The sequence below is a fragment of the Sus scrofa genome, chromosome X (genome assembly GCF_054392235.1).
Source record: "Sus scrofa isolate SSC_HxYL_T2T_F1_AM1 chromosome X, Sscrofa_HxYL_maternal_Yorkshire_Landrace_v2.0, whole genome shotgun sequence".
Lineage (NCBI taxonomy): Eukaryota > Metazoa > Chordata > Mammalia > Artiodactyla > Suidae > Sus > Sus scrofa.
Window position 1 is genome coordinate 47,529,160 of NC_139401.1, and position 14,974 is coordinate 47,544,133.

Sequence of the window (14,974 nt, forward strand, 5' to 3'; positions counted from 1 at the left end):
TACAGTGTTCTATCAATTTTCTACCATAGAGCAAACTGACCCAGTCACATGTACATATATACATTCTTTTCTTTTTTCTTTTCTTTTTTTTTTTTTTTTTTGTCTTTTTGCCTTTTCTAGAGCCGCTCCCATGGCACATGGAGGTTCCCAGGCTAGGGGTCGAATCAGAGCTGTAGCCGCCAGCCTACGCCACAGCCACAGCAACTCCAGATCCAAGCTGTGTCTGTGACCTACACCACAGCTCACCACAACGCCGGATCCTTAACCCACTGAGTGAGGACAGAGATCGAACCCACAACCACATGGTTCCTAGTCAGATTTGTTTCCACTGCACCATGATGGGAACTCCAACATATATACATTCTTTTTCTCACATTATCCTCCATCATGCTCCATCATAAGTGTCTAGATATAGTTCCCAGTGCTATACAGCAGGATCTCATTGCTTATCCATTCCAAAAGCAATAGTTTGCATCTATTAACCCCAGATTCCCAGTCCATCCCACTCCCTCCCCCTCCCCTTGGCAACCACAAGTCTGTTCTCCAAGTCCATGAGTTTCTTTCCTGTGGAAAGATTTATTTGTGCCATATATTAGATTCCAGATATAAATGATATCATATGGTATTTGTCTTTCTCTTGCTGACTTACTTCACTTAGTATGAGAGTCTCTAGTTTCATCCATGTTGCTGCAAATGGCATTATTTTGTTCTTTTTTATGGCTGAGTAGTATTCCATTTTTTTTTGTTTTTTTGTTTTTTTTTTTTTACCATGTATTCTTAATCCATTCATCTGTCAATGGACATTTAGGTTGTTTCCATGTCTTGGCTATTGTGAATAGTGCTTCAATGAACATATGGGTGCATGTGTCTTTTTCAAGGAAAGTTTTATCTGGATATATGCCCAAGAGTGGGATTGCTGGGTCATATGGTAGTGTTCTATGTATAGTTTTCTAAGGTACCTCCATACTGCTTTCCACAGTGGTTGTACCAGTTTACATTCCTACCAACAGTGTAGGAAGGTTCCCTTTTCTCCATACGTCCTACAGCATGTGTTATTTGTGGACTTATTAATGATGGCCATTCCGACTGGTGTGAGGTGGTATCTCATGGTAGTTTTGATTTGCATTTCCCTAATAATCAGTAATGTTGAGCATTTTTTCATGTGCCTGTTGGCCATCTGTATATCTTCTTCATAGAAATGTCTATTCAGGTCTCCTGCCCATTTTTCAATTGGGTTGTTGCTTTTTTTTGCTGTTGAGTTGTATGTATAAGTTGTTTGTATGTTTTAGAGATTAAGCCCCTATCAATTGCATCATTTGAAACTATTTTCTCCCATTCTGTGGGTTGTCTTTTTTTTTTATGGTTTCCTTTGCTGTGCAAAAGCTTGTCAGTTTGATTAGGTCCCATTGGTTTATTTTTGCTTTTATTTCTGTTGCCTTGGGAGTCTGACTTGAGAAAACATTTGTAAGGTTGATGTCAGAGAAAGTTTTGCCTATGTTCTCTTCTAGGAGTTGGATGGTATCTTGTCTTACGTTTATGTCTTTAAGCCATTTTGAGTATATTTTCGTGCATGGTGTGAGGGTGGGTTCTAGTTTCATTGATTTGCGTGCAGCTGTCCAGGTTTCCCAGCAATTCTTGCTGAAAAGACTGTCTTTTTCCCATTTTATGTTCTCACCTCCTTTGTCAAACATTAATTGACCATAGGTGTCTGGGTTTATTTCTGGGTTTTCTATTCTGTTCCATTGGTCTGTATGTCTGTTTTGGTAGCAGTACTACACTGTCTTGATGACTGTGGCTTTATAATATTGCCTGAAGTCTGGGATAGTTATGCCTCCCGCTTGGTTTTTGATCCTCAGGATTGCTTGGCAATTCTGAGTCCTTTGTGGTTCCATATAAATTTTTGGATTGTTTGTTCTAGTTCTGTGAAAAATGTCATGGGTAATTTGATGGGGTTTGCATTGAATCTGTAGATTTCTTTGGGGAGTATGGCCATTTTTACAATATTAATTTTTCCAACCCAGGAACATGGAATATCTTTCCATTTCTTTGAATCATCTTTAATTTCCTTAATTAATGTTTTATAGTTCTCAGCATACAAGTCTTTCACCTCCTTGGTCAGGTTTTTTCCTATGTATTTAATTTTGGGGGGTGTGATTTTAAAAGGTATTATATTTTTATATTCCTTTTCTAATATTTCATTGTTAGTATACAGAAATGTGACTGATTTCTGAATGTTAATCTTGTATCCTGCTACTTTTCTGAATTTATTGATCAGTTTGAGAAGTTTTTGTGTGGAGTCCTTAGGGTTTTCTATATATAGTGCCATGTCATCTCCATACAGTGACAATTTTATGTCTTCTCTTCCAGTTTGGATGCCTTTTATTTCTTTGGTTTGTCTGATTGCTGTGGCTAGGACTTCCAGTACTATGTTGAATAACAGTGGTGAGAGTGGGCATCCTTGTCTTGTTCCAGATTTTAGTGGGAAGGCTTTCAGTTTTTCTCCATTGAGTATTATATTGGCTGTGGGTTTGTCATAAATGGCTTTTATTATGTTAAGGTATGTTCCTTCTATACCCACTTTGGTAAGAGTTTTTATCATGAATGGCTGTTGGACTTTGTCAAATGCTTTTTCTGCATCTATTGAGATAATCATATGGTTTTTGACTTTTGTTTTGTTAATGTAGTGTATGACATTGATTGATTTGCATATGTTGAACCATCCTTGTGAACCTGGGATGAATCCCACTTGGTCATGGTGTATGATCTTTTTTATTTATTGTTGGATTTGGTTGGCTAAAATTTTGTTGAGAATTTTTGCTTCTATATTCATCAAAGACATTGGCCTATAATTTTCTTTTTTGCTAGTATCTTTGGTTTTGGTATTACAGTGATGGTGGCTTCATAGAATGTCTTTGGGAGTGTTCCTTCTTCTTCAACGTTTTGGAAAATTTAAGGAGGATGGGTATAAGTTCCTCTTTGTGTGTTTGGTAGAATTTGCCTGTAAAGCCATCTGATCCTGGACTTTTGTATGTAGGCAATGCTTTTATTACATATTCAATTTCATTTCTAGTGATTGGTCTGTTCAGCTGATCTATTTCTTCTTGATTCAGTTTTGGCAGACTGTACGTCTCTAGAAAGTTGTCCATTTCAGAAGGGTTTTTAAATGCTGGAGAGTGCTAAAGGGAAAGTGCTGAGGGAAATTTGTGGGATAGGAAGTTGATCAATGTGATCCAGCATCTGTGTTTGTCAAATGGGACTTATCAAAAGCCTCTAAAAGGACTGGGAGACAGGGACCCTATCTTTTTTGATGATTACATTTCAAAGGGATGACTCCCAGGTCCTTGAGAAAGATATTTCCGGATTGTAGAATATACAACTCGAAAGGACAGAGAAAGTATTTACAGACACAAGTTTTCTGAAATAAATGTTCTGAGAAAGGGGAGGCCAGAGGTCTATCGTCGGGTTTTGGCTAGAATAAAAAGTAAATTTTTTTTTTGTGGCACTTTTGAACTTTCTCAAGCAGGCATTACAAAGAGGCTGGGGTCATCATTCTAGGGACATGGCCTTGAAGTGATAGAAACTATGCTGGTGTTTGTTCAAGTCCCTTAACGTAGGGAGTGGATGAAATTGTTTGTGCTGAAAGCTATAGTTCTTAAAAGGCCAAGGTTGAGGACTAGTTGAGAAGACAACTCAGAGGAGCCTGACTATATCAAATCATCATGTGGTACAGCTTAAATATATACAAATTTTATTAAAAAATAAGTTTTGGTCAGGGAGAGAGTCTTTGTCAATGACGATGAGTTAGAATGTATAACATAGGACCTGTTTTTCCTATACCGCCCTTTTGTCAAGGGGAATTTTGATGATTAAAGACAAAGTTGGAGCTCCTGTGTCTGGCCCATGTCTGTGGAATAAGAAGCAAAGAAAGAAAATGTTTATTTATTCTTCAATCACAAGAATGTATATCCCTAAGATAAAAGCAAACACATAGCAACAACCACCAAAAAACCAAAACCCATCTATATCTCCCAGCCCGGAAGGGAACAAATATGGCTCTGGCCTGGAAAATGTCTTACCACTTCTCCTAACTGACAAAGAGGGAACTATTATGGATGATTAGAGGTTTGTCCCTTTGCACCCCAATCCTGTCATCTTGGAGGCTAACCAGGAGCAAACAAGAGCAGCATTTGGGTGGGTTGGGAAACCAATAATGAAATGTAAGCAGGGTTTGTCATAGGTTACCGTGTAACTGCTGCCTCTTCTTTCTCTCAAGTTGCTGAGGGTCTCAGACTGACCTATACTGACTAGAGGTGGGGACAGAAGGGGGGGAAAGGGATATTCAGAGAGTCAAAAGAAGGAATATTCCATGTTAGTGCATGAATATGTGTGAAGTAGTATGCACTTAGGTTAGTCTTTGAGAGCCAAATATAGAAATATTAAACAGAAACTTTGGTCATTATTCCCCCCCACAACCAATATTTTCTGTTTTCTAACCTTGTTGATTCCACCTAAGCATCGTCTCTTCCACACAAACTTGTGAATAATTATATGTCAACACTTTAAATATGTCTTCAGTTTGCATTTGTTTTTTGTTTTTGTTTTCTCTTTTTGCCTTTTCTGGGGCAGCTTCCCATGGCATATGAAGGTTCCCAGGCTAGGGGTCACATCAGAGCTGTAGCCGCCAGCCCATGCCAGAGCCACAGCAACACAGGATCCAAGCCGTGTCTGCGACCTACACCAGAGCTCACGGCAATGCCAGATCCTTAACCCACTGAGCTAGGCCGGGGATCGAACCTGCAACCTCATGGTTCCTAGTCAGATTCGTTAACCACTGCGCCCCAATGGGAACTCCAGGTTGCGTTTGGTTTGAAAGAGCTATTAAGATAGTAAAAATGAGGCCTGTGTCTGTAATGTAATTATTATGAACAATGGCAAAATTAAATTTAAATGAGCCGAACGATCACCCTTCATGAAATCACTATCTGCCTGTTAGTTCCACTAAGGATCTCCTAGACTCAGATTTAGCCTACCTAATTTCATTTATGTGATGACACTGTGACCATTTGGAAAATGGGCTGTGATGCTAATGATTATCAGACATTATTTACTGTGGACCCGTACAAATGAAAACTCTACTTCTTTTTCTCCTGAACTGTTTTCCAGCCATGAGAATGCACAATGTCATTTAGAGCAACTTCATGTAACCATACTACAGTGAAAAATTGGATAGCTATTCTGAACATCTCAGCAATGGTGTTGCATAATTACTTCTGTCAAGTATTTATGTCTGTCTTTTCCTTTGAGTGACTGAAGCCGTGGAGGGAGAAAATAAAAGACTTTTGAAAAGCTATAAACATTCTCATTTTTAAATTTCAGAGGGCAGCTGTTAAAGGAAAGCAGACTCTTATGTTCGAGTTTCCTTTTTAGGTAGGGGCTTAATTAGGCAGCTAAGATCTGTTCTATTGCCTTGTAGAAAATGACTTACAGCTATTTTTGAAGGGTGGGCTTGGCTTGACAGTGGCCATTTCTGGTCAGTCTCCTTCCTCTTATAATTGTGAATTTCCCCCTCTCTGATTTTCTAGAACATTTGTTTATTGTCTGTATAATTCATCTGACATTTACTAGATCTGGCCTTGTAGAGTTAATTAACTTTCCCTATTTCTGGATCACCTACAATGAAAGCCTGGAGGGCAGGGTCTCTGATTCTTTCTCATTGTATCTGCCACAATGGTGGGCACACAGCGCGGGCTCAAGAATCAAATGATGGTTTTGGAATTTCAGGCAGGAAGCAAGTCAGCAGCCACATAAGTCTTGGAATCTGTAATAATGACAAAAAACTTGGTTAGCTATTTGAGTGGGCAGCCTTCTTCTTAGAACAATAATGCTCACACTAGCTAGCATACATCAGAATCACGGGGGAGGGGTGTTGGAGGGGGGTGGAGGGGGGACTTGTGGAAACAGTGGTGGAGCTTCCAGGATCAAGAGGGTAATGTACCTGAAAAAGGCATGAAAGATCTGCACACATCTACCCCCACCGCATACCTTGTCCTGTATAGCTCTTCTTTTTTTGGTTTTTCCTGAATTATAAACCAATACATGCAAATAAAGTCTTAAACAAACCACACAACAGCTAGTTGGACCCCATCCCAGAGTTTTTAATTCTGCAGGTCTGTCATGGGGCCTGAAAATTTGCTCGGTATTGTATTTTACATGCATCCTCGTTTCAGTTTCACGCAACCTTCTGAAATGGGTATTATTTCCATCCGGATTTTATGAATGGGTGGCTGGAGCAGAGGCCATTTGGCGGGAGGTCTGGCTCGATCAGGCACTCGTCGCTACCATCCTCTTGGGGGGTGGGTGTCTGTGTGGGGAGCGCGCAGAGGTGAGTGAGGGTTTTTCCTTTCTTCTCGTCCCGAAGAGGCGGAAGAGAAACTCCCTGAGCAGGGCAAAGGGTACCTACTCTGATCTTTTGGCCCCATCTGGTGGTTTGGGGTCTGACTGAACAAAGTGCTGATCCATTACCTCCCCCTGCTGGTGAGACTGGTGGGGTCCGCCGGTGGCCGGGAGATTGGTTTCCTGAGCCTGTTTGTTTCTCAAGGCGGTTTTGCTGAGATGTTTTAAGGCTGAGGCGATTATTCTGACGCGGTTAGTCTCCCCCCCGCCCCCGCCCTCCGCGCCCCAAGCCCTTCTCTTCCCCTTTTCCGGATTTTGCTTTGTTTTCTTTTCTTTTTTGTTTTTTTCTTTTCCGATTGGTGGGGAGCGCCTCTCCAACATACAGCATTTGTTCCAATCCTTCTGTAGCGTGTCAAAGGTACAACTTATTTTTTCTAGGTAGTAAAAGAGCTTTTTGCCTCAGACCTATGTATATAAATATATCAGTATATCCTGTGTCAGAGCTGGAGATGTGGCTGAGGGAACTCAGCTGTTAACTGGGTTTCCACCCCCCACCCCGTCAAACCAACAAGTTGGTTTCCTACGTCACAGAAAGTACTTATTATGGTACGCACTGGTGACCGAGTTTTGATTCCTCCCTCCAGATAGTATTTTTTTTTTTTTGTCTTTTTAGGGCCACCCACGGCATTTGGAGGTTCCCAGGCTAGGGGTCCAATCGGAGCTACAGCTGCCAGCTGACGCCACAGCCACAGCAACATGGGATCCGAGCCACGTCTGCGACCTACACCACAGCTCATGGTAACGCCTGAGCCTCCACCCACGGAGCGAGGCCAGGGATCGAACCCTCGACCTCAGGGTTCCTAGTCGGATTCGTTTCCGCTGTGACACAACCAGCGGGAACTCCTTTCCAAATAGTATCCTTATCCGCGAATGACAGTTTTCAGCAAAGACCGTGGAGGAGAGGAAGGAGATCTGGAAGCACGAAACCTCTCGGGTTCCCTCACAGCCCTTGTGGGCAGTTCCCACCTCCCCCAACACACAGATTTAAGGATCATTAAGATAAGATGCAGCCTACCCTCAAATAGGATAAAGACTACCCTTAAATAGGATGAAGACTATCCTGGAAATAGGATAAAGACTAGTCTTCGGCTTTGTGGTGTCAGGGCCCCCTTGGGGATATCAGGCTTAGACCTTCTGTGCCTGTCACTTTCAAATCAAGATGACCATGGGGGTAATGAGTCCATGTGGCCACTAGGAGGTCGCAGCTGCTTGGAAAAACGTGTTTGCACACAGCATACGCTCCACCCCCAGCCCCAAGCCAGTTTTGGTTTTTTTTGGTTTTTTTTTGTTTGTTTGTTTGTTTTGTTTTTTTTTGAGGAGGCAGTCCTCCAGGTCAAAGGGAAACTGCTGCGTCCTCCCTGCTAGAATCACTCCCCATCCTAAAACCTGCAAGTTTGTGTATATTTATTGATCCGTGTTCTTAATAGCCCCATCCTAAAGACAGGTAACAGGTTCAAGGAAAGCAGTGACAGTCCAACTCGGACCCTAACAGTGCCTCGGGTACTTAGCTACTCAGTAATGCCTCTTGGTGATGTCAAGGGTGATGATGAGAACAGCGATTGTGTTGGTAAATATTTCCTCAACATGTGTCCTCTGAAGTTCTCAGTTTTATATTCACCTTGCTTTAGTGCTTATCACCCTCTGCCTTGTGTTGTAGTTATTTCATCATGAGCTTTATCTTCCCAAATACAGAAATGCTTGAGGAGAAGGACTGCATTTACTCATTTTCATTTATCCTGCAAGGGATACCTCTAGGTTCATCTATATGAGGGTGTGTTTAAGGATATGTACATAACTAAAAATTAGTGTGTGTGCATCTGAAACCAGTATAATGTTATATGTCAATTCTGTCTCAAGAAGAAAAGAAAGACAGCTATTGGTAATGGCTGTGCAAGACTTGCTGTGCCCAGAACCATATAGAAGGGCTTGATGAAGGCCAAGAATACTGGACCATGTTGGTCTAAACTGATTGGCTTATTTCACTAACTTCCTAACTGGTTCCACTGAGTTTTTCCTAGCCACTCTTCAACCGAATATTTTTAAAAGAACCAATATTTTGTTAACTACTGTTTTTTGGTTTTTGTTTTTCTTTTTAGGGCCGTACCTGTGGCATATGGAGATTCCCAGGCTAGGGGTCCAATTGGAGCCGTAGCCGCCGGCCTACACCACAGCCACAGCAATGTGGGATCCGAGCCGCGTCTGCAATCTACACCACAGCTCAAGGCAATGCCCGATCCTCAACCCACTGAGCAAGGCCAGGGATCAAACCCGCAACCTTATGGTTCCTAGTCAGGTTCATTAACCACTGAGCCACAAATGGAAACTCCAAACTACTGTTATTTTTTATAACAGCTTTATTGAAATATAATTCCAATACTATGTAATTCACCTTTTTAAAGAAGTATACAATTCAATGATTTTTAGTACATTCAAGGGCTGTGCAACCATCACCATAATAGATTTAAGGATATTTTCATCACTGCACAAAGAAACCTCCTACACTTTAGCTATCACATCTCAGCTCCCCCAACCCTATGCCTCCCCAGCCTTAGGGAGCCACTATTCTACTTTCTGTCTGTATAGATTTGCCCATTCTGAACATTTAATATAGATGGAATCATATAATGTGTGATCTTTTGTCACTGACTTCTTCCACCTAGCATTACATAGCCCAGGAAAGAGTTGTGACATGTGTGACAGGGTTTTTGTTGGGGCCTTTCATGCAGGCATCCTCTGCCTAGTACATACCAAATCTCCAGAGTCCCGGGAGGAAAGCTGCTATTCACCACAAACTATGTAGTTCACACAGTTAGAATACAGTGAACTATTCTTATCAGTTAGGGTGGGAGGAACCCTTGCCAAATCCAAGTTCCCAGATCCTAGCCAAGGGCCAACCTTGCCAGCAGTGTTTTCAAATGATAGCTTTCTCAGGCCTCCTAGCCTCTTTTTTCTATCCAAATTTCAATAGGAATTGCATTGATTCTGTAGATCAATTTGAAGAGAATTGCCATATTAACAATATTAATTATTCAAATCAATGAAAATGGGATATCATCACATTTATTTAGGTCTTTAATGTCTCTCAATGCTGTTTTGTGGTTTTTAGCATGCAAGTCTTGTACTACTTACTTCTGTTACATTTATTTCTAAGTATTTAATCCTTTTTGATGCCATGTGAGTGGAATTGCTTTCTTAATTTCATCTTCAGATTGTTCCTTGCAAGTGTATAGACATGCAATCAAGTTTTATTGATCTGGTATCCTATAATCTTGAGCTCATTTATTAGCTCACATAGTTAGTTTTCTTTTGTGTGTGTGGATTCCTTAGCCTATTAATATGGTGGATTGCGTGGATTGATTTTTTTATTGAAGTATAGTTGATATACAATATTATATAAGTTATAGGTGCTTGATATAGTGATTCACCATTTTTTTTTTGTCTTTTTAGGGCCGCACTCACGTGGAGCTGTAGCCGCCTGCCCAGGCCACAGCCACAGAAACAACAGATCCTAGCTGCGTCTGCGGCCTATACCACAGCTCAGAGCAATGCTGGATCCTTAACCCACTGAGCGAGGCCAGGGATCGAACCTGTGTCCTATGGATACTAGTCAGATTTGTTTCCTCTGAGCCATGACAGGAACTCCAGCAATTCACCATTTTTAAAGATTATTAATGTAAACTCCATTTACAGTTATTATAAAATATTGGCTACCTTCCCCATGTTGTACAATATATCCTTGAAGCTTATTTTATACATAATAGCTTGTACCTCTTAATCCTCTACCCCATATTGCCCCTTCCCCCTTCCCACAAGTAATCGTTAGAAGCAATCATTATTCTGTTCTCTGTATCTGTGTCTGCTTCATTTTTGTTATATTCACTAGTTTGTCATATTTTTTAGATTCCACATGTAAATAATATCATACAGTATTTGTCTTTCTCTATCTGACTTATTTCACTAATCATAATGCCCTTCGGGTCCATCTATGTAGCTGCGAATGGCAGAAATCCATTCTTTTTTTATGGCTGAGTGATATTCCGTTGTATATATATAAAGATTTTATATATATATATATAAAATATGTATTTATCCATTCATCTATTGATAGGCGATTAGGTTACTTCTAAATCTTGGCAGTTGTAAATAATGCTGCTACGAACATTGTGGTGCATGTATCTTTTCAAATTAGTGGTTTTGTTTTGTTTTTCAGATATATACTCAGGAGTGGAATTGCCAGGCCATGTGGTAGTTATGTTTCTAGCTTTTTGAGAAACTGCCATACTATTTCCCCATGGATTGATTTTTTTGAACCAGCTTTGCATCCCTGAAATAAACAAACCCCACTTGGTCATAGTATACAATACTTTTAAATATTGCTAAATTCTGCTTGCTAATATCTTTCTGAATATTTCACATCTGTTTTCATGCAGGATATTTGTCTATAGTTTTCTCTTTTTTTTTTGGTACTGTCTTTGGTTTTTGTATCATGGTGAAAGTGTTCTCTTATGAGTTGGGGAAGTGTTCCTTCCTCTTATTTTCTGGAAGATGATGTAGAATTGGTGTTAATTATTCTTTAAACATTTGGTTAAATTCTCCCTTGAAATCATCTGGGCCTGGAGACTTCTTTTGGGGGGAATTTTTTAAAGTAAAAATTGAATTTCTGGAGTTCCTGTCGTGGCTCAGTGGTTAACAAACCCGATGAGTATCCATGAGGACGCAGGTTTGATCCCTGGCCTCGCTCAGTGGGTTAAGGATCCAGCATTGCTGTGAGCTGTGGCATAGGTTGCAGATGCGGCTTGGATCTGGCATTGTTGTGGCTGTGGTGTAGGCCGGCAGCTATAGCTCCAATTAGACCCCTAGCCTGGAAACCTCCATATGCTGTGGGTGTGGCCCTAAAAAGACAAAAAGAAAAAAAAATTGAATTTCTTAAAAGTATGGACATATTCAAGTGATATATTTCACATTTGGTGCATTGTGGTAGTTTGTGATTTCCAGAAAATTGTCCATTTCAATTAAATTGTAAAATTTCCATGTGTAGAGCTCATAGGATTCCCTTATTTTCCTTTTGATGTCAGTAGAGTTTGTACTGATATAATTTGTTTCATTTCTTTTTTTTTCCCATTTAAAAAAAAGTTTTATTGAAATATAGTTGATTTACAGTGTTGTGATAATTTCTGCTGTACGACAAAGTGATTTACATATGCATAATTCATAATTCATTCATTTACATAATTCATTATTTTACAGATTCTTTTCCCATATCACTGAATATCAGGTAGAATTCCCTGCACTATACAGCAGTTCCCTGTAGGCCAGTCATTCCATATACCAATGTGCAATTCCACTTTATTGAACTATATCCTCTACTTTACATTATTTTTTTTTATTATTTTTATTTTCCCACTGTACAGCAAGGGGGTCAGGTTATCCTTAGATGTATACATTGCAGTTACAGTTTTTTCCCCCACCCTTTCTTCTGTTGCAACATGAGTATCTAGACATAGTTCTCATTGCTATTCAGCAGGATCTCCTTGTAAATCTATTCTAAGTTGTGTCTGATAAGCCCAAGCTCCCGATCCTTCCCACTCCCTCCCTCTCCCATCAGGCAGCCACAAGTCTCTTCTCCAAGTCCATGATTTTCTTTTCTGAGGAGATGTTCATTTGTGCTGGATATTAGATTCCAGTTAGAAGTGATATCATATGGTATTTGTCTTTGTCTTTCTGGCTCATTTCACTCAGTATGAGATTCTCCAGTTCCATCCATGTTGCTGCAAATGACATTATGTCATTCTTCTTTATGGCTGAGTAGTATTCCATTGTGTATATATACAACCTCTTCTGAATCCAATCCTCTGTGGATGGACATTTGGGTTGTTTCCATGTCCTGGCTATTGTGAATAGTGCTGCAATGAACATGCGGGTGCATGTGTCTCTTTTAAGTAGAGTTTTGTCCAGATAGATGCCCAAGAGTGGGATTGCAGGGTCATATGGAAGTTCTATGTATAGATTTCTAAGGTATCTCCAAACTGTTCTCCGTAGTGGCTGTACCAGTTTACATTCCCACCAGCAGTGCAGGAGGGTTCCCTTTTCTGCACAGCCCCTCCAGCACTTGTTATTTGTGGATTTATGAATGATGGCCATTCTGACTGGTGTGAGGTGGTATCTCATGGTAGTTTTGATTTGCATTTCTCTTATAATCAGCGATGTTGAGCATTTTTTCATGTGTTTGTTGGCCATCTGTATATCTTCTTTGGAGAAATGTCTATTCAGGTCTTTTGCCCATTTTTCCATTGATTGATTGGCTTTTTTTGCTGTTGAGTTGTATAAGTTGCTTATATATTCTAGAGATTAAGCCCTTGTCAGTTGCATCATTTGAAACTATTTTCTCCCATTCTGTAAGTTGTCTTTTTGTTTTCTTTTGGGTTTCCTTTGCTGTGCAAAAGCTTGTCAGTTTGATGAGGTCCCATGGGTTTATTTTTGCTCTAATTTCTATTGCTTTGGGAGACTGACCTGAGAAAATATTCATGATGTTGATGTCCGAGAGTGTTTTGCCTATGTTTTCTTCTAGGAGTTTGATGGTGTCCTGTCATATATTTAAGTCTTTCAGCCATTTGGAGTTTATTTTTGTGCATGGTGTGAGAGTGTGTTCTAGTTTCATTGCTTTGCATGCAGCTGTCCAGGTTTCCCAGCAATGCTTGCTGAATAGACTTTCCTTTTCCCATTTGATGTTCTTGCCTCCCTTGTCAAAGATTAATTGACCATAGGTGTCAGGGTTTATTTCCGGATTCTCTATTCTGTTCCATTGGTCTGTCTGTCTGTTTTGATACCAGTACCACACTGTTTGGATGACTGTGGCTTTGTAGTATTTCTTGAAGTCTGGGAGAGTGATGCCTCCTGCTTGGTTTTTGTTTCTCAGGATTGCTTTGGCGATTCTGGGTCTTTTGTGGTTCCATATAAATGTTTGGATTGTTTGTTCTAGTTCTGTGAAAAATGTCATGGGTAATTTGATAGGGATTGTATTGATTCTGTAGATTGCTTTGGGTAGTATGGCCATTTTCACAATATTGATTTTTCCAACCCAGGAACATGGAATATCTTTCCATTTCTTTACATCTTCTTTGATTTCTTTGATGAAAGTTTTATAGTTCTCGGCATATAGGTCCTTTACCTCCTTGGTCAGGTGTATTCCGAGGTATTTGATTTTGTGAGGTACAATTTTAAAAGGTATCGTATTTTTGTATTCCTTTTCTAATGTTTCATTGCTGGTATACAGAAATGCAACTGACTTCTGAATGTTAATCTTATATCCTGCCACTTTGCTGAATTTATTAATCAGTTCAAGGAGTTTTGGGGTTGAGTCCTTAGGGTTTTCTAGGTATAGAATCATGTCATCTGCATACAGTGACAGTTTGATCTCTTCTCTTCCTATATGGATGCCTTTGATTTCTTTTGTTTGTCTAATTGCTGTGGCTAAGACTTCCAAAACGATGTTGAAGAGCAGTGGTGAGAGTGGGCATCCCTGTCTTGTTCCAGATTTGAGTGAGAAGGCTTTCAGTTTTTCCCCATTGAGTATTATATTTGCTGTGGGTTTATCATAAATGGCTTTGATGATATTCAGGAATGTTCCCTCTATACCCACTTTGGTGAGGGTCTTGATCATGAATGGATGTTGAACTTTGTCAAATGCTTTTTCTGCATCTATTGAGATGATCATACGATTTTTGACCTTTTTTTTGTTAATGTGGTGTATGATGCTGATTGATTTGCGTATGTTGAACCATCCTTGTGATCCTGGGATGAACCCAACCTGGTCATGGTGTACAATTTTTTTCGTATGTTGTTGGATTCGGTTGGCTAAGATTTTGTTGAGAATTTTTGCATCTATATTCATCAATGATATTGGCCGATAGTTTTCTTTTTTGGTGGTATCTCTGTCTGGTTTTGGAATGAGGATGATGGTGGCCTCATAGAATGTCTTTGGGAGTATTTCTTCTTCTTCAACCCTTTGAAAGAGTTTAAGGAGGATGGGCACCAATTCCTCTTTATATGTTTGATAAAATTCACCTGTGAAGCCATCTGGTCCTGGACTTTTATTTGTAGGGAGTGATTTTATGACCTCTTCAATTTCATTTCTAGTGATCGGTCTGTTCAGTTGGTCTGTTTCTGCTTGATTCAGTTTTGGCAGGCTGTAAGATTCTAGAAAATCGTCCATTTCTTTCAGATTGTCAAACTTGTTGCCATATAGTTGTTCATAGTATTCTCTTATGGTTTTTTGTATTTCTGCTGTATCCATTGTGATTTCTCCTTTTTCATTTATAATTTTGGTGATTTGGGTTCTTTCTCTCCTCTTTTTAGTGAGTCTGGCCAGGGGTTTATCAATTTTGTTCCCTTTTCAAAGAACCAGCTCTTGGTTTTATTAATTTTCTCTATTGTTTTTTGAGTCTCTATTTTATTGATTTCTTCTTTGATCTTTATAATTTCCTTCCTTCTGCTGACTTTAGCACTTTTTTGTTCTTCTTTT

The 14,974-nt window shown here is 39.8% G+C and overlaps 1 protein-coding gene across 1 annotated transcript in view; it reads left to right on the plus strand.

Annotated features, from left to right (window-relative positions):
- Positions 1–10,042, plus strand: part of LOC110257788 (uncharacterized) — an 85,237-nt gene extending 75,195 nt beyond the window's left edge. Inside the window, exon 5 of the mRNA XM_085007932.1 lies at positions 9,901–10,042. Coding sequence (XP_084864058.1) covers positions 9,901–9,965 — 65 coding nt within the window. The 3' untranslated portion in view covers positions 9,966–10,042. The remainder of the gene's footprint in view (positions 1–9,900) is intronic.
- Positions 10,043–14,974: the final 4,932 nt, after the last annotated feature.